General features: G+C 42.1%; 1 protein-coding gene across 7 annotated transcripts in view; it reads right to left on the reverse strand.

Moving 5' to 3' along the window:
• The window catches only part of LOC144596707 (endoplasmic reticulum membrane-associated RNA degradation protein-like), a 48495-nt gene that overhangs the window by 6899 nt on the left and 21913 nt on the right, over positions 1 to 19683 (reverse strand). For all 7 annotated transcript variants that reach the window (XM_078405404.1, XM_078405400.1, XM_078405406.1 and 4 more), the window contains 7 exons: positions 13756 to 13785; positions 10473 to 10541; positions 9711 to 9881; positions 9540 to 9623; positions 8837 to 8916; positions 6747 to 6878; positions 19 to 237 (listed from right to left, as the gene is read on the reverse strand). In XM_078405404.1, coding sequence (XP_078261530.1) covers positions 19 to 237; positions 6747 to 6878; positions 8837 to 8916; positions 9540 to 9623; positions 9711 to 9881; positions 10473 to 10541; positions 13756 to 13785 — 785 coding nt within the window. The remainder of the gene's footprint in view (positions 1 to 18; positions 238 to 6746; positions 6879 to 8836; positions 8917 to 9539; positions 9624 to 9710; positions 9882 to 10472; positions 10542 to 13755; positions 13786 to 19683) is intronic.

The following is a 19683-nucleotide window of genomic DNA, read 5'->3' on the forward strand; positions in this document are numbered from 1 at the left end:
AAAGCAGGAAACTCTCACCTCACCAACATCCGAAGATAATTTTGCCTCTGGCGTGAGTGCAGTGATTTGCTCAACCACTGTTGTTGGCGGGTTGCAGCACTGTTCGTGACTTGCTCGGAAACAGTCAGGCAATGGAAGGCCACCTTCCTCAGCAGAGCCACCACTTCCAGAAGAGTCCGAGGAGAATACAAAGTGCTTATGGAGTTGGCCAGCAGTTTAATTACCAGGTTGAGTTGCCTGTCATGGGAAGAGCCATCCCCAGTAAAGATAATGCACAGAACAAGAGCTTGGGAAAGATATAACATTACAAACTCTCATTTATACAGCATCTTTAACATTGTAGAGAATATTCGAGGCACCTCTCAGGAAGGTCGCTGAAAAAAAGTTTATATCAAACAGGTAAAAAGATGTCAGTGCTACTGACTAAATACTTGCCAATTGTGCAGATTTTCCTGAGATAAGACAGTTGAAGCAAATATGGAGTGGTAGAGTGATGGGAAATAGGAATGTATAAGCAGAGTTAGAAACAGAGATTTGAGTGAGATAGAGGTGAAGGAGTTATTGACACAAGCAGTGAGAAGACTGCAGAGAATTTCAAATGCTAAAGACGGATATTTCACCTATTGTGATGAGGTGAAATGAAAATTCAAAGAATTTTGTGTTATCTGGAGCGAGCATTAAAAGAATATTATCTCAAGAATACTATTACCATTATTATCTCAATGGTGTCAGATTAGGTAAAGGGGAAGTGTAACAAGACCTGGGTGTCCTTGTACACCGGTCACTGAAAGTAAGCATGCAGGTACAGCAGGCAGTGAAGAAAGCTAATGGCATGTTGACCTTCATAACGAGAGGATTTGAGTATAGGAGCAACGAGGTCCTTCTGCAGGTAGACTCAAAATGCTGGGGTAACACAGCGGGTCAGGCAGCATCTTTGGCGAGAAGGAATGGGTGACGTTTCTGGTCGAGACCCTACTCTCCTTCTACAGTTGTGTGCAGTTGGTCCCTGGTGAGACCAAAATTAGAGCACATGGTATTGGGGGTAGGGTATTGACATGGATAGAGAATTGGTTGGCAGACAGGAAGCAAAGAGTAGGAATAAACGGGTCCTTTTCAGAATGGCAGGCAGTGGAGAATGGAGTGCCGCAAGGCTCGGTGCTGGGGCCGCATCTATTTACAATATATATTAATGATTTGGATGATTAAGGGAAGGTGGGAGACCGTTTCAGGGGGAAGCAAACGTGGACTACAGGAAACCCCAGGGGCTGTGCCTATTGCAAACAAGTACACCCTATTGGCAACTGTTGGGGCAGAAGACGCTTCCAGTCCGAGCGGCAGTCGTGTTGGCGGTTCTAACCCAGGCAAGGAAACTCGACTGGCGAGACCGAAGTCAGGAAGAGCCATAGTAGTGGGAGACTCCATTGTCCGAGGTACAGACAGTAGATTCTGTGGCGGCAGGCGGGAGTCGAGGATGGTCTGTTGCCTCCCTGGTGCCAGGGTTCAAGACATCACGGAGCGGCTTCAGAACATCCTAGCGAGGGAAGGTGATCAACCGGAAGTAGTTGTGCACGTGGGCACGAACGATGTCGGGAGGAAGAGGAAGGAGATACTGCAGCGTGAGTTTAGGGAGTTAGGAAGAAGACTGAGAAGTAGGAAGTCGAGGGTGGTTATCTCTGGACTGCTGCCTGTACCTCGTGCTGGTGAGGGCAGGAACAGAGAGATCGGGGATATGAATGTATGGCTGAGGGGCTGGTGCAGGGAGCAGGGATTTAGATTTCTGGACCACTGAGATCTCTTCTGGGGTAGGGGTGACCTGTACAAAAGGGACGGGTTGCACCTTAACAGCGGGGGGACCAACATTCTGGCAGGTAGGTTTGCTAGTGCTACAAGTGTGGCTTTAAACTAAGTAGTGGGGGGGAGGGATTGACAAACTGGGAATATGGAGGTGGAGTTAAAGGGGAAGCGGATACAGGAGAAACTGTAAAGGACTCTCGAATGAATGGGAAGGGAAGTTCTAGAAGGGATATGAGAGTAAGGTCAGGGCCAATTGTGACCGATGTGAGAGGGGAGGTAAATACCGAAGTTAAATTGTTGTATTTAAATGCGCGAAGTATAAAAAATAAAGTGGATGAGCTTGAGGCTCAGTTAGACATTGGCAAGTATGATGTTGTGGGAATCACTGAGACATGGCTACAAGAGGACCAGGGCTGGGAGCTGAATATTCAGGGGTACACAACGTACAGAAAAAACAGGCAGGTGGGGAGAGGGGGCGGGGTAGCTCTGTTGGTAAGGAATGATATTCACTCCCTTGCAAGGAGTGACATAGAATCAGGAGATGTAGAATCAGTATGGATAGAGATGAGGAATTGTAAGGGTAAAAAGACCCTAATGGGAGTCATCTACAGGCCCCCAAACAGTAGCCTCGACATAGAGTGCAAGTTGAATCAGGAGCTAAAATTGGCATGTCACAAATGTAATGCTACGGTGGTCATGGGAGATTTCAACATGCAGGTAGACTGGGAAAATCAGGTTGGTAATGGACCCCAGGAAAGAGAGTTTGTGGAGTGTCTCCGAGATGGATTCTTAGAACAGCTTGTACTGGAGCCTACCAGGGAGAAGGCAATTCTGGATTTAGTGTTATGTAATGAACCTGCCCTAATAAGGGGACTCGAGGTAAATGAGCCATTAGGAGGCAGTGACCACAATATGATAAGTTTTACTCTACAAATTGAGAGGGAGAAGGGAAAATCGGAGGTGTCAGTATTACAGTATAGCAAAGGGGATTACAGAGGCATGAGGCAGGAGCTGGCCAAAATTGACTGGAAGGAGGCCCTAGCAGGGAAGACTGTGGAACAGCAATGGCAGGTATTCCTGGGAATAATGCAGATGTTGCAGGATCAATTTATCCCAAAGAGGAGGAAAGATTCTAAGGGGAGTAAGAGGCACCCGTGGCTGACAAGGGAAGTCAGGGACAGCATAAAAATAAAAGGGAAGAAGTATAACATAGCAAAGCAGAGTGGGAAGCCAGAGGATTGGGACTCTTTTAAAGAGCAACAGAAGATAACTAAAAAGGCAATACGGGGAGAAAAGATGAGGTACGAGGGTAAACTAGCCAATAATATAAAGGAGGATAGTAAAAGCTTTTTTAGGTATGTAAAGAGGAAAAAAATAGTCAAGGCAAATGTGGGTCCCTTGAAGACAGAAGCAGGGGAATTTATTATGGGGAACAAGGAAATGGCAGACGAGTTGAACCGGTACTTTGGATCTATCTTCACTAAGGAGGATACAAACAATCTCCCAGATGTTCTAGTGGCCAGAGATCCTAGGGTGACAGAGGAACTGGAGGAAATCCACATTAGGCAGGAAAAAGTTTTGGGTAGACTGATGGGACTCAAGGCTGATAAATCCCCAGGGCCTGATGGTCTGCATCCCAGGGTGCTTAAGGAGGTGGCTCTAGAAATTGTGGACGCATTAGTGATTATTTTCCAATGTTCTATAGATTCCGGGTCAGTTCCTGTGGATTGGAGGGTAGCTAATGTTATCCCACTTTTCAAGAAAGGAGGGAGAGAGAAAACGGGAAATTATGGACCAGTTAGTCTGACATCAATGGTGGGGAAGATGCTGGAGTCAATTTTAAAAGACGAAATTGCGGAGCATTTGGATAGCAATAACAGGATCGTTCCGAGTCAGCATGGATTTACGAAGGGGAAATCATGCTTGACTAATCTACTGGAATTTTTTGAGGATGTAACTAGGAAAATTGACAGGGGAGAGCCGGTGGATGTGGTGTACCCCGACTTTCAGAAAGCCTTCGACAAGGTCCCACATAGGAGATTGGTGGGCAAAATTAGAGCACATGGTATTGGAGGTAGGGTACTGACATGGATAGAAAGTTGGTTGACAGACAGAAAGAGTGGGGATAAATGGGTCCCTTTCAGAATGGCAGGAAGTGACTAGTGGGGTACCGCAAGCCTCGGTGTTGGGACCGCAGCTATTTACAATATACATCAATGACTTGGATGAAGGGATTAAAAGTACCATTAACAAATTTGCAGATGATACAAAGCTGGGTGGCATTGTGAACTGTGAGGAAGATGCTATGAGGTTGCAGGGTGACTTGGACAGGTTGTGTTAGTGGGCGGATGCTTGGCAGATGCAGTTTAATGTGGATAAGTGTGAGGTTATTCACTTTGGTGGTAAGAATAGGAAGGCAGATTATTATCTGAATGGTGTCAAGTTAGGAAAAGGGGACGTACAACGTGATCTGGGTGTCCTAGTGCATCAGTCACTGAAAGGAAGCATGCAGGTACAGCAGGCAGTGAAGAAAGCCAATGGAATGTTGGCCTTCATAACAAGAGGAGTTGAGTATAGGAGCAAAGAGGTCCTTCTGCAGTTGTACTGGGCCCTAGTGAGACCGCACCTGGAGTACTGTGTGTAGTTTTGGTCTCCAAATTTGAGGAAGGATATTCTTGCTATTGAGGGCGTGCAGCGTAGGTTTACTAGGTTAATTCCCGGAATGGCGGGACTGTCATATGTTGAAAGACTGGAGCGACTAGGCTTGTATACACTGGAATTTAGAAGGATTCAAGAGAGAGCTAGATAGAGCTCTTAAGGATAGCGGAGTCAGGGGGTATGGGGAGAAAGCAGGAACGGGGTACTGATTGAGAATGATCAGCCATGATCACATTGAATGGCGGTGCTGGCTCGAAGGGCCGAATGGCCTACTCCTGCACCTATTGTCTATGATGGAATTAGAAGTAACACTAGCAAGTTTGCGGATGACACAAAGCTGGGTGGCAGTGTGAACTGCGAACAGGATGTTAGGAGGTTGCAGTGTGACTTGGACAGGTTGAGTGAGTGGACAGATACATGGCAGATGCAGTATAATGTAGATAAATGTGAGATTATCCACTATGGCGGCAAAAATAAGGAGGCAGATTATTATCTCAATGGTGTCAGATTAGGTAAAGGGGAAGTGCAACGAGACCTTGGTGTCCTTGTACACCAGTCACTGAAAGTAAGCATGCAGGTACAGTAGGCAGTGAAGAAAGCTAATGGCATGTTGGCCTTTGTAACGAGAGGATTTGAGTACAGGAGTAAATAAGTCCTTCTGCAGTTTAGGGTCCTGGTGAGACAACATTTGGAGTATTGTGTGCAGTTTTGGTCTCCTAATTTGAGGAAGGACATCCTTGCTATTGAGGCAGTGCAGCATAGGTTCACGAGGTTAATCCCTGGGATGGAGGGACTGTCATATGAGGAAAGATTGGAAAGACTAGGCTTGTATTCACTGGAGTTTAGAAGGATGAGAGGGGATCTTATAGAGACGTATAAAATTATAAAAGGACTAGACAAGATAGATGCAGGAAAAATGTTCCCAATGTTGGAGGAGTCCAGAACCAGGGGACAGTCTAAGAATAAAGGGGAGGCCATTTAAAACTGAGGTGAGAAGAAACTTTTTCACCCAGAGAGTTGTGAATTTGTGGAATTCTCTGCCAATGAAAGGCAGTGGAAGCCAATTCACTGGATGAATTTAAAAGAGTTAGATAGAGCTCTAGGGGCTAGTGGAATCAAGGGATATGGGGAGAAGGCAGGCACAGGTTACTGATTGTAGATGATCAGCCATGATCACAATGAATGGCGGTGCTGGCTCGAAGGGCCAAATGGCCTCCTCCTGCACCTATTTTCTATGTTTCTATAACTGCTGAACAGGCTTGTGAAGCTGAATGATCCTTTAGGAAGGCGGTCCTTGGTCCTTTGAGCCTGCTCTGCCATTCAAAAAGATGATACCAACCTTTGTGTTTCATATACTTGGAATGCCTGATCCCTCTGTGCTATATTTTATAATCCTACGCCATTTAATTAATATTTATATTCATTTTTATTTTTCCCTTCAAAGTGAATGTCAGATTTTCCCACAGCATGCTCCATCATCCAACTGTTATTCATCATTACTGATTAGTCTGTGTTCGCCTCACCCTTAAGGTCATAGAGCTGTAGTCATAGAGCTATACGTCACAGAATCAAGCCCTTTGGCTGACATAGTTATCTAACCAAGCTAGTTCCATTTATCTGTGCCTGCCCTGGTTTTTCCTAGAAAAATCCAACACCTCTCATTTATCTGAATTAAACACCATCTGCCATTCCTCTGCCCATTAGCCCAGTTATCAAGATTCCATTCTTCACTGTCCACTGCACTGCCAATTTTAATATAATCCGCAAATTTACTAATCTGCACACTTTTGTATCAAATTTGGCTAGAGTACACTTGATTCCTTCATCCAAGTCATTAATACATATTATACACCGTTGAGGTCCCAGAACTGATCCTTGTCTTACCCCACTTGTTACTAACAATCCAAAAATCCATTTATCCAGACTTCATTTTCTGTTAGTCGGTTACTTCCTTCACGATACTGATACATTATCACCAACTCCATGCACTCTTAACCTATGCAATAACCTTTTCTGGAGCACCTTAACAAATGTCTTCTGGAAATCTAATGCACCCCAAGTCTATTAGTTCCCTTTTATCCACCCTGCTTGCTCACTAACCTAAAAAAAACAACAAATTTATCAAACACCATTTACGAATTACAAATCAATCTGAATGTCTCACTCCTATGTTTTGATTAACTTTACACCACTGGGTCTGCAGTGTGCATGCCACCAAACTTATTTCAAACTCGTATCAATGTGTTGTAAACAATCACAGTGAAACTGGCAAATCCTAGAGACATGATACTTACTCCTCAGCTAACAATTGTGACGTATTCAATTCTTCATTGTAGACTGGCTGTAGCCGTTTTACTATGTATGAAACAATTTCCTCCATGAGACAGTCAGAGGTAGCTAGTGTTCTTTGACTCCAGTACTCAGACCTGCAGTAACGTGGAGAAAAAAAATGTTGTCATCTTCAATTTGTTTGGCTCAACATTAATTTAAAAGGCAATAAATAGTCCCCCTTAAATATTATAATCAACACATTTGTCATATTTATTTTGCATGAACATTATACTTATTTCCTCTGACAACAGAGTTTTTTATAGAATTGTACAGCATGGAAACAGACCCTTCAGCCCAACATGTCCTTGACAATCAGCAAACTTTTGGCCCAAATCCTGCTGAACCTCATTTATCTTGTACCTATCCAAATGTATACAGTTACTGTTCTCTGACTTGTTTATTTTCCTCTGCAAAGGATACTACCTCCATTCAATGACATGGATAATTTTTTTAAGCATCGCTTTCTTGCACTAACCTCACATTCCTTGAATCTCTTAATATCCAAAATAGTAATGGTCTTGTCCTAAATGTACTCAGAGACAGTGCTGCCACAACCCTCTTGGCAGCAGCACCCTGAAAACTCACTATTTTCTGAATGAGCAAGGAAATAAGGAAGTACAAGCCTGGTCTACCTATTATCACCACAAATGAGAACCTGACAACCCAGGAATCAATATGGTAAACCTTGGAAACAATCTCTCCATGCATCACGCACCTCACCCCACCACAGCAATAACAAACCTTTCCCAGAATGTGAACCTGGAGGCCTACACATCCAGCAGGCTCTTTGGCTGTGGTGGAAATGTCAATTTAGCACAATTCAGTATCCAGATTTACAAGTTTCAACACGATGAATAGAAATGGTTATATTATCCCAGGAAAGTTGAAGTAACCAGTAGGCTGCATGAAGTTAACTGGCCAGAATCCATCCAATGGATCCGTCTGGTCAGTACAGAATGAAGAGTCAATTCTTCGGTCTGCTGATTGAACGGCAGGGTTATTTAACCCATTCCCATTGTAAAGGAGTCTAAAACTAGAGGCTTAAGGCGAGAAGGGAAAGATTTAAAGAGGGACCTGAGGAGTAACATTTGTACACAGACAGACCTCCCAACATTTGATTTTACAAATTCAGAATGTTGTTGTCAAAATTCATAATATGGCGCGTAATGCAACTTATCAGCAAAAAAATGTATGCACGCCAAATGCGCATACGCGTTGCGCTACATTCACGTGTGAAAAACTACTATTATTTCCAACAGTCTGTAGTTCTTGGACTACATGTACAATGTCAGGCCTATCATGAGAATATTCGACTATTATAGAAAGATTATTGAACAGAAATACTTTTTACAACAAAGAAAAAATTGTTTTGTTTTGTTTTTTCTATTTTGCTTTTTCCTTACACATCCCAATTCTCTTGGTATTGAATAAAAGAACAATGGTCATAAAATGTATGACTAAGTTATGAAGAGTTTCATTTAAAAAACTGCACAGATGTTGGTGTGTATATGGAACGAACTGCGAAAAGAAAAGGTAAAAAGCGGGTATAATAGCACCATTTTAAAAAAGACACTTGCATAGATACATGGACTGGAAAGGTTTTGAGGGATATCGGCAAAATAGAGGCAAGTGGGACCAGCTTGGTCAGTCTGGACGAGGGTAGACACAAAATGCTAGAGTAACTCAGTGGGACAAGCAGCATCTCTGGAGAGACGTTTCGGGTCAGGACCCTTCTTCAGTTGAGACGAGAGTTCTGCATCCGTGTTATATGACTTCGCTTACAGATTAATAAAGGACCTTGCGCAAATCCAGTATCCCCTGTCCTCCCCAGAGGCTACGTGGATGGTGTCCCCACCCCTCCCCCATTGAAAGCAATAAAAACACTATTTTATAGTCTGACTATAAAATTCAGCAAACCTCAGCATAGATCAAGAATTGAACCTGTGACTTTTCCTTGTCCTTACAATCAGCCACACTAAGTTCTTACAAGCCATTTATCAACCTTCCAGCAGCATTTTCCTTGGCATTGTTGTTATTTGACTCATTTTCCTACCATGGTCTTTCAGACACCTGCTCTATTGAGGGTCTGGGAATCTCATCCCATTTTCGTAGGCTTCCAACGCAATGTCGAAGCTGTAAGAGAAAGTAGCTGAATAATTAACACTGCACAATTAACAGTTCATTCAATAGCGAGCCAACTTCATTTGTCATCACACAAGACTTGGCCAAATTGTGTGTTTCGCTGCCTTTAATAACTTGGGACTGGAATCACGAAACAAGAAATTCTTACTCAGGAATTACATTGAGCACACCCACACCAGTATTGTGAAGCATTGTAAACAAATTGAAAAAGAGTCAGATAGACCAGTATAGGATGGAAAAATGAACAGATCTGGAGCATTTTGAATTGCCACATTTAATTACTCTGAAGATAGTGGGAGGCAAAACAACATTGGAACGGTTGTCCAATGAATAATGTTTACTCCCTGCTTTTCCTATAAATATATTTTATAATATGCAAAATAAGAACTGGATCTTTAATTTTTTTTACACAAAAGCAATATTCTAGAAAATCAATCACTTTCAACAGTTAGGATTAAACAGATTACAACTCATGCTGTTGCCCAAGGGCAGTGCACCATTATTCTGTTCTGCAAAAGTCAAGCAACATTTAAAGGACTTTCACATTAGGAATAGGAACAGAAATTCCACTGCAAGTTTTGATTTAAGAAATTGGACAGAAATGTACAGAGTACCTGCTGTTTAAGTCTTCCGATAGGATGGAACCGAGAGCAGTACGAACTTGTAGAACTGATGATCACCCTCAAGCATTCATTTTCCTAAATTCAATGAAGCATGCATCAGTTCACATCAAATGTTCACAATTTAAACTACACAAGTGGTGAATGCAAAAATTACCTGATTACCATAGCTATTTCATTTCCATTTCTGCAGCAACGATGTAATAAAACAATGGCCAGTGCTATCATGTGACTGGCCATTTTTTTAGGAAACAGCTTCAAATCTAGTTCACCATGACTTAGACGGTCTCGGATCCGGGGACCCTCCTGATGGTTTAAAAGATCCCAAAGAATTTCCTATAAGGAATCCAAATGCATCAATTCAGTTGGTTTGAATCAAGATTTTCATGGATGTTAACACAGTATTTTCAAAACATTTATTACAGTATCTCCAAGTCCCTAAATATTGTCCCCATGGTGCTGACTTCAATGTGCTCCTTATCTGACTATTCCTAAATCGCAGGACTCTGATAGTCATATTTTTCTCTACTTATAAATTGTAGGCCACATGAGTGAAGATCCGGATGGTACATTTTGAATTAATTATCTGGGGACATGGGCTATTCTGTTAAAAAACACATTAAGGTTCATTACTAGTTGCCTTGATACACAGTGGAAGGACCCAAGAGTTGTATGGTGATATGGCCTTTACTCATTACAAGGCAATAAATCTAGATGCACCAGAAATATATAGAATGAACATTTGCTTCGGAGCTTCCTCGCTCTGTGATGCTGAGCATTTGCTTTTACCAAGCCAATTCCACCCTTCACAAATGCATAGGAAAATGCACCCATACATTAGCCACATTTATTCCTTTCAAATAATCAGTGGTGGTAATCAGTGCTGTACATATTTACTAAATGTCTCACTGTCATCAAGGGACATACCATTATAGGATCTCCAAGAGCTGTTGGAAGCTGATTTGTATCATGATTCTCAAGGTATTTCGCCAGGATCTGTAAAGACCATTGAGTGAATCTCATTACTTTCATATTTAGTGACGCAAACAGGTCACAGAATAGTTACAACATAGAAGTCATTCATTCCAATTTAACTAGTCTTGTTTCCTTACTCTCCACCATAAAGCCCCAGAAATTATTTCCTTTCAGATACTTACCAACTCCCTTATGAATGGTCCAAGTGAATCTATTTACATTACTACTCTGAACAATGCTTGTCTGGCCTTAACCCCAATGAAGTTTTTTCTTCATGTTACTTTGTCTTATCACCTTCATTGTATATCCATTTCTTTTTGATCCTATATTCTTCATGATTTTAATATCTCTATTGGGTTCCTTCGCAACTTCCTCCACTTCAAACAGAGCCACCAAAGCTGCTCTGGGCTATCCACATAACTAACTTCCTCCTTCCTGGAGGAGAGGGGGGGGAGGAGAGGGGGGGGAGGAGAGGGGGGGGGGAGGAGAGGGGGGGGAGGAGAGGGGGGGGAGGAGAGGGGGGGGAGGAGAGGGGGGGGAGGGGAGGAGAGGGGGGGGAGGAGAGGGGGGGGAGGAGAGGGGGGGGAGGAGAGGGGGGGAGGAGAGGGGGGGAGGAGAGGGGGGGGGAGGAGAGGGGGGGGGGAGGGAGGAGAGGGGGGGAGGGAGGAGAGGGGGGGGAGGGAGGAGAGGGGGGGGGAGGGAGGAGAGGGGGGGGGAGGAGAGGAGGAGAGGGGGGGGGGAGGAGAGGGGGGGGGGGGAGGAGGGAGTGCAGAAGAGGCTTGTGTCTACTTGGTCTAGTAATTTATAAAGTTGTATATTTTTCAAGCACTTTCTAACCTCCCCTGTCATTTTCAATAGTGGACATATGCCCACAAATCTCTATATTTTAGTTTCCCTTTTAGAATTGAACTTTGTTATTTATATTGCATCTTCTCATTCTTCTAAACAAAAACATCAAGCCTCACATTTCTTAGCATTAAATGTTATCTGCTGCCTATCTGCGTTTTATACCAGCGTAAATATATCTACTTGGTCTATTTTTAGTCTCATAATTCACTATGGTTCTAAGATTCCTGTCATCTGCATATTTGGAAATTATGCCCTATAGACTTCAGGTCACCGATAATATATTATGAAATGGCCTTCCAATAATCCTGAAGAATTGCACTAGACATTTCCCCACGGGCCAAAAAAAAGCTTTTCACCGCTACTCTGTTTCTTTCATTTGATAATTTTTTTGATTAAATGCTTCAATTCATGCGCTTAAAATTCTGATGATACTCCTATGTTTGGGGACCTTGTCAAATATGTTTTGAAAGTCCATATCGACCACATCAGTTACACTTCGCTCATTGACCATCTCTGTAACTTTGTTAAATACTATCAAGATAATCAGTATATGCCTTTAACAATCCACATTTGTTTTCTCTAATCAACCTAAACTTGTCCAAATGAAACGATTTCCGTGCCTCATTAGTATTGCTCACACTATCCCCACCACTAAAAGTTACGAGGTTTATCCTTTATTGAGCATGGTTGTAACATTTGAAGTTTTTCGGTCTTCAGGCAACATTCTTTAACCTTTAAATACAAGGTGGTTATCACCAGGACCTCTGCAATCTACTCTCTTATTTCCCTCAACAACCTGGGATAAATCCCATTTGGACTAGATGATTTAGCCACTTCAAGAGCTTTTAACTATAATTGGTCCACTTTTCTTCTTGCAATGCTTTACCTGTTCACACAAGAAGACATTTTTGGATTCCCTTTTGTTTGTTGCCAGTTTTTTCCTCATGCTTCCCCGCTGAACTTTCTGCAATCATCCCCATTCGCCCATTAGTAAAAAATCTGCCATTGTTATATGCTCTTTTTTCCTGCTCTATTTTACTCTCTCGTTTTGGTTAACCATAGCGTTCGGGCACTCCTTATCCTAATTGTAAATGAAACATTTCCACTTTAAATGTCTCACATTGTTTACACATTTACAGTTGCCACGCTTTGATTCCAGCTTACCCTGACCAATTTACCCAGGGTCAAGCTTTAGGGGCCATATGGCCAACCCCTGCTCATATTTTCTAGTGTTCATTTGTTCTCATCTCATGGAAATTGACTTTTCTCCAGTTGATTATTTTTAACATTGCATTAGTCTGTATTTTCTTCCATAGCTCTTCTAAACATTATGGTAGTTATTTCCTTAACATTCCCCCACAAACATTTGTTCCTCTTGACTGAGCTCATTTTCCAGAACCGTTTTTCACAACAACAATGTCAGCTTTCCATCTGGGCCAGAAACAAATTGATCAACAGAATCTTCCTGAACCAAAACTTTTCCTCCTCCCCTTTGGACCTTATGTTTTTGCTATCCCAATATATCATAGATTTACATACTTTCCCAGCAACATTTATTTCCCAATATCCTTCCCACTAGTTGGAGATTCCCAAAATAGTCCCAATACTGTAAACATATCTTTAATGTTTCTTAATTTTAAACAAATAAATGTGATTCTTCATTGTTCCAGGACATCTCCTCTCTAAAACACTTAGATTCTCCTCATTCAACACTGCCACTCTCCTTTCTTTCTCCTCTCCCCAATCTTCCCTGAAAACTCTGCACCAGAAATGTTTGGCACTCATTCCAGCCCTTTTTGGGCTTTCTTTGCCAATATATTGCAATCCTGTTTGGTTAACCATGCCTGCAACTTACCAACTCCATTTAACACACTTCTTGCATTAACACATTGCACTGTTTTAGACTTCCTGTACAGTCTTACTCTTGTTCGGTGTTATGATTTAATATTTTCTGCACCTTTTGTGAAAAAAAATCAAGTATTTGAACATCAATTATTGTGCCACCGTTCTTGCCAATATGAGCAGAACTCTCACTGGTGAACAACTCAGTAGGATGAGAACAGATTTAAGGCACATAATTGGTAAATAATATCTAGAGAACTTGGTAGGAATAATTATTTTCCTCAAGTGTATTAAGACTGGACCTGTATTATGTGAAAGCAGATTCAGTGTTACCTCCAATAGGGAACTGGAGATGTCTGAAGAGTAGAACTTTCAGTGCTGTGGTGGGAAATTGTAGAGCACAAGCTTTTAGAGCCTCCTTTTGTATTGTATAACCTTATGACTATTCCAACCCTTAGTAGATAATTGGTTCATGCATGATCAGTATAGGAACAGTGAGAAGGCAGTGGTTGCAGTTTCTAAATGAGAACAAAGTCAAACTTACCTCATCAAACGTGGTGTAATGCATTGTGGACTGTAGCAAAGGAAATCAAATTTGAGATATATTTAATGCTTCAGCAATTTTCTTGCAATAATTCCATCACACAGCAATCAAAACAACAAATTTTCTACATACAAAAGGACCAGGTATGGATATTCACAAACCAATCATAATTTGAAACAGAAAACGAATATTATTACTCATGAGATTAGATAACTAGTTCTGATGAATTTGAAACATTAACTTCTTTTCTCCCTACCTAGATGCTGCCTGTCATACTCAGAATTCTTTGATTATGTCTCATATTTGCAATGTATACAGTGTGTTCTTTTTGAATCCTCCTCCATTCCATCTACATCCATGTGGAAATTAATTGCATCACAGGCTGATTTTGCTATTTTTCATCAATACGATGTGTTTCTAAGTCCACCATTTGTTCTTAGATTTTTCTGAAGCCCTATAAATCTCTCCCAAAAAGTTAATCTAGTCATTTTTCATTCTCCAGATATTCATTTCCAGTGATTTATCATCATTTGAGAGGAACTCATCAAGTAATTCATCAAATGCGGGGATCAACGCGGGGAAAACCAGGGAGATGGTGGTAGATTTCCGCAGGCGCAGCCAGGTCCCCCCGACACCGGTGAACATCCAGGGAATGGACATCGGGAGGATGGACTCTTATAAGTACCTGGGTGTTTACCTCAATAATAAATTGGACTGGACCGAAAACACCAATGCACTATACAAAAAGGGCCAGAGCAGACTTTATCTGCTGAGGAGACTCAGGTCCTTTGGAGTGCAGGGGGCACTCCTAAGGACCTTCTCCAACACGGTGGTTGCATCAGCCATTTTCTATGGCGTGGTCTGCTGGAGCAGCAGCATCTCAGCAGCGGAGGGGAAGAGACTTGACAAGCTGGTCAGGAAGGCCTGGCCTGGGTTGCCCCCTCGACTCAGTGCAGGCAGTGGGAGAGAGGAGGATGATGGCAAAGTTAACATCGCTGCTGGACGACAACTCCCACCCCATGCAGGACACTGTCACTGCACTGAGTAGCTCCTTCAGTGACAGACTCCTTCACCCCAAGTGCGCGAAGGAGAGATATAGGAGGTCCTTCCTTCCCACTGCTGTGAGACTGCACAACCAGCACTGCTCCCAGCAGAAGAGTCAACAGTAACAGTTAAGGAATACACAGTAAACTGATGACAATTTATCCTTGTCTTTACTTTTATTTATAATGAATGATCTCTTGCTATCCACTTTGCTGCTATAACACTGTAAATCTCCCAGGTGTGGGACGAATAAAGGAATTTATTATTAAATGGATATCACTCCAAGGAGGCAAACAAAGATTGTAAGCTTGCAACAACTTTGTTTAAAGTCACAGTGAGAGATCGCAAAATTGGTAGGGGTGAGCCAAGTTCTGTATCCAGCATTGTTAACCAAGCGTCCGAAACTGGATCACTATCGCATTAGCGGACAGGTAGGTGCGGCCGTTAAATGAAAACTACTCCAAGAGATAAGGACATGCTGATTCAGGAAAGTAAGAAGGATCCATGAAAGACATGTAATGTCCTGAAGAAAGATTTTTAAGCAGCAGGCATCTCAATTAGCTCATGCAACAACTTCAGTGAAGCTGGTCATATAGCCAGAAGACTTGTGAAAAAAATAACTTCTAACTGCTGCAAAGAAGTAATGATACCAGTGAGCCATAAAATATAAAGATTGGACGTCAGGACTGGAGAAAGGTGTTAGTCAGTGATGAAAGCCATTTCCTGGTTCATGGCCAACAAGTTCCGAGGTTAGTTGGAGAGCCAGTGAAAAAATGCCACATCAACCAGCTCATCAGACATCCTGAAAATATGTTCTGAGCTTGTTTCACCTAATACAGTGTTGCTCCACAGCACCCAATTAACAGAACGATAAGATTGACATATTGCAGAAAAGAGTGGTCCTAGAGATGGCAAACACTTTTGCAAAAGGATGGGGGATGTTCCAGCTAGACCTTGCACCATGCCACACATCAAAGAAGGTGACCTATTTTTTCCAGCAGAAGGGGATAGGTAGAATAGAAACATAGAAAATAGGTGCAGGAGGAGGCCATTCGGCCCTTCGAGCCAGCACCGCCATTCATTGTGATCATGGCTGATCGTCCACAATCAATAACCCGTGCCTGCCTTCTCCCCACATCCCTTGATTCCACTAGCCCCTAGAGCTCTATCTAACTCTCTCTTAAATCTATCCAGTGATTTGGCCTCCACTGCCCTCTGTGGCAGAGAATTCCACAAATTCACAACTCTCTGGGTGAAAAAGTTCCTTCTCACCTCAGTTTTGAATGGCCTCCCATTTATTCTAAGACTGTGGCCCCTGGTTCAAGACTCGCCCAACATTGGGAACATTTTTCCCGCATCCAGCTTGTCCAGTCCTTTTATAAATTTATATGTTTCTATAAGATCCCCTCTTATTCTTCTAAACTCCAGTGAATACAAGCCTAGTCGTTTCAATCTTTCTTCATACGACAGTCCCACCATCCCAGGGATCAATCTTGTGAACCTACGCTGCACTGCCTCAATTACAAGGATGTCCTTCCTCAAATTAGGAGACCAAAACTGTACACAATACTCCAGATGTGGTCTTACCAGAAGCTCTTTACTCCTATACTGAAATCCTCTCGTTATGAAGGCCAACATGCCATTAGCTTTCTTCACTGCCTGCGGTACCTACATGCCAACTTTCAGTGACTGGTGTACAAGGACACCCAGGTCTCGCTGCACTTCCTCCTTACCTAACCTAACACCATTGAGATAATAATCTGCCTCCTTGTTTTTTCCGCCAAAGTGGATAACTTTTATCTATATTATACTGCATCTGCCACGCCTCTGCCCACTCACTCAACCTGTCCAGGTCACCCTGCAACCTCCTAACATCTCTTCACAGTTCACACTGCCACCCAGCTTTGTGTCAGCCGCAAACTTGCTAGTGTTGCTTCTAATTCCCTCTTCCAAATCATTAATATATATGGTAAACAGTTGCGGCCCCTACACCGAGCCTTGCGGCACTCCACTTGCCGCTGCCTGCCATTCTGAAAAGGACCCCGTTTACTCCTACTCTTTGCTTCCTGTCTGCCAACCAATTTTCTATCCATGTCAAGACCCTACCTCCAATACCATGTGCTCTAATTTTGTTCACCAATCTCTCATGTGGGACCTTATCAAGGCTTTCTGAAAGTCTAGATACACTACATCCCCTTCATCCATTTTACTTGTCACATCCTCAAAACATTCCGGAAGATTAGTCAAGCATGATTTCCCTTTCATAAATCCATGCTGACTTGGACTTATTCGTTTACTGCTACCCAAATGCACCGTTATTACCTCTTTAATAATTGACTCCAGCATCTTCCCCACCACCGAAGTCAGGCTAACTGGTCTGTAATTCCCCGTTTTCTCTCTCGCTCCTTTCTTGAAAAGTGGGATAACATTAGCTATCCTCTAATCCACAGGAATTGATCCTGAATCTATTGAACGTTGGAAAATGATCACCAATGCATCCACTATTTCTAGAGCCACCTCCCCAGACCACCCAACATTTGATTTTACAAATTCAGAATTTTGATGTCCAAAATTCAGAATTTTGATGTCCAAAATTCAGAATTTTGATGTCCAAAATTCAGAATTTTACATCAAAATTCATAATATGGTGCGTAATGAACTTTTCAGCAAAAAAAAGTATGCATGCCAAATGCACGTGTGAAAAATTACTATTATTTCCAACGGTCTGTAGTTCTTGGACTACATGTACAATGTCAGGCCTATCATGAGTATATTCTACTATTATAGAAAGGTTATTGAACAGAAATACTTTTTACAACAAAGAAAAAATTGTTTTGGTTTGTTTTTTCTATTTTGCTTTTTCCTTACACATCCCAATTCTCTTGGTATTGAATAAAAGAACAATGGTCATGAAATTATGACTAAGTTATGAAGAAAGAGTTTCATTTAAAAAAATGCACATACCTAATTTAATTGAAGACATACTTTCTCCAATGGTCTTCAACAACAAATCACAATGGTCCATGTTTCCCCCAACCCTACTCCCCCCAACCCTATCAAGGAGAGATTGAAAGAAAAGGACTGTACCATGAGACAGAAGCTCGTCGAGGCCATAATTTAGCTGTGGTATCAAGATGAAAAAAATCCTTGGATACTTTCAGAATTTGGTTGATTCCACTCCAAATCGTGTCAAAGACGATTAAAAACTGTGGTGGACATATAATGTGTTAAAGGCATAATGATACTCTGATAATGAATATAAGGTAGCCCTGCGACATGTATATTGATTTGTTATATCAGAGTGCATGTTTGATTCAATTAATTTGCACAAGGATGTGCCTCCCTGCTTCAGATCCTCAGAGGAATGTCACCCTGCATCTACTAGAACCATAGTACAATAGGTTCTGGATAAGATTTATAGGGTCCAGCATTTTATACCCTCCTTTTCTTTCTTGCCTATATGGAGCTTGGTTACAGTAAAACTCCACCATATCTATAACCATGAGGATTTTTATTCCTCTCCACCTGTCTGCATGGTTGACTTGAAATGTCAACATTCAAGCAATCACAGATGTTGGTGTTGGGGTCGTGTGTCCTGTGTTCTTTTCTTTTTTGCCATGTCTTGTGACTGCTGAAATTTCGTTCGGTATTTATACCGAATGACAATAAAGTTCTGTTATACTGTTATGTTATACTGTTATACCTCAATCTACTTGGTCAATCGCAGAAAAAACTTTTAAAAAAGGCAAACCAAACAATCAATTCCAATGGTCAATACAATCAAATAATGGGCATGGGAGTTAGAAAGTTATGGTCTATTGAACCGATGTGCTTCACACACTTTAAATTTAGCACCTGAGCTATTGGCTTGTGTCACTGTATCACAAAAACACACAACATTTCAGACTGTATCACATACAGTTTGAAAACTTCATTTGAAGGCCCACATATTGATGAAATTTTACAGGAATAAAGTTTAAAAGCCACATGTCATCCCAAATTAGAAATATATCGCCAATCCATCATTGAGAAACAAGGAACTGCAGATGTTGGTTTACAAAAAAAACACAAAGTGGTGGAGTAACTCAGCGAGTCAGGCAGCACCTCTGGGCCACTTGAATATGTGAAGTTTTGGGTTGGGGCCTCTGGGCCACTTGAATAGGTGAAGTTTTGGGTTGGGGCCCTTCTTCAGGCTTGTGCTGTCGGGGAGGATTTAAACTAATGTGGCAGGGGGATGGGAGCAGGAGCAGAGAGACAGAGGGGTGTAAAATGAGGGTAGAAGCAACAGGTAGCAAGGTGAAAAGTAAAAGTGGTAGGCAGACAAATCCAGGGCAAAAATCAAAAAGGGCCACTTTTCAACATAATTGTATAAGGGGTAAGAGAGTTGTAAAAACAAGCCTGAAGGCTTTGTGTCTCAATGCAAGGAGTATACGTAATAAGGTGGATGCATTAAATGTGGAGATAGTTATTAATGATTGTGATATAGTTGGGATTACGGAGACATGGCTCCAGGGTGACCAAGGCTGGGAGCTCAACATCCAGGGATATTCTATATTCAGGCGGGATAGACAGAAAGGAAAAGGAGGTGGGTTACTGGTTAGAGAGGAGATTAAAGCAGTGGAAAGGAAGGACATTAGCTTGGAGGAAGTGGAATCGATATGGGTAGAGCTACGAAACACTAAGGGGCAGAAAACGCTAGTGTGAGTTGTGTACAGGCCACCTAAAGCAGTAGGGAGGTTGGGGATGGCATCAAGCAGGAAATTAGAAATGCATGCACTAAAGGTGCAGCAGTTATAGTGGGTGACTTCAATCTACATATAGATTGGGTAAACCAAACTGGCAGGGGTGCTGAGGAAGAGGATTTCTTGGAATGTTTGAGAGATG

The sequence above is a fragment of the Rhinoraja longicauda genome, chromosome 9 (assembly GCF_053455715.1).
Source record: "Rhinoraja longicauda isolate Sanriku21f chromosome 9, sRhiLon1.1, whole genome shotgun sequence".
Taxonomy (NCBI): domain Eukaryota; kingdom Metazoa; phylum Chordata; class Chondrichthyes; order Rajiformes; family Arhynchobatidae; genus Rhinoraja; species Rhinoraja longicauda.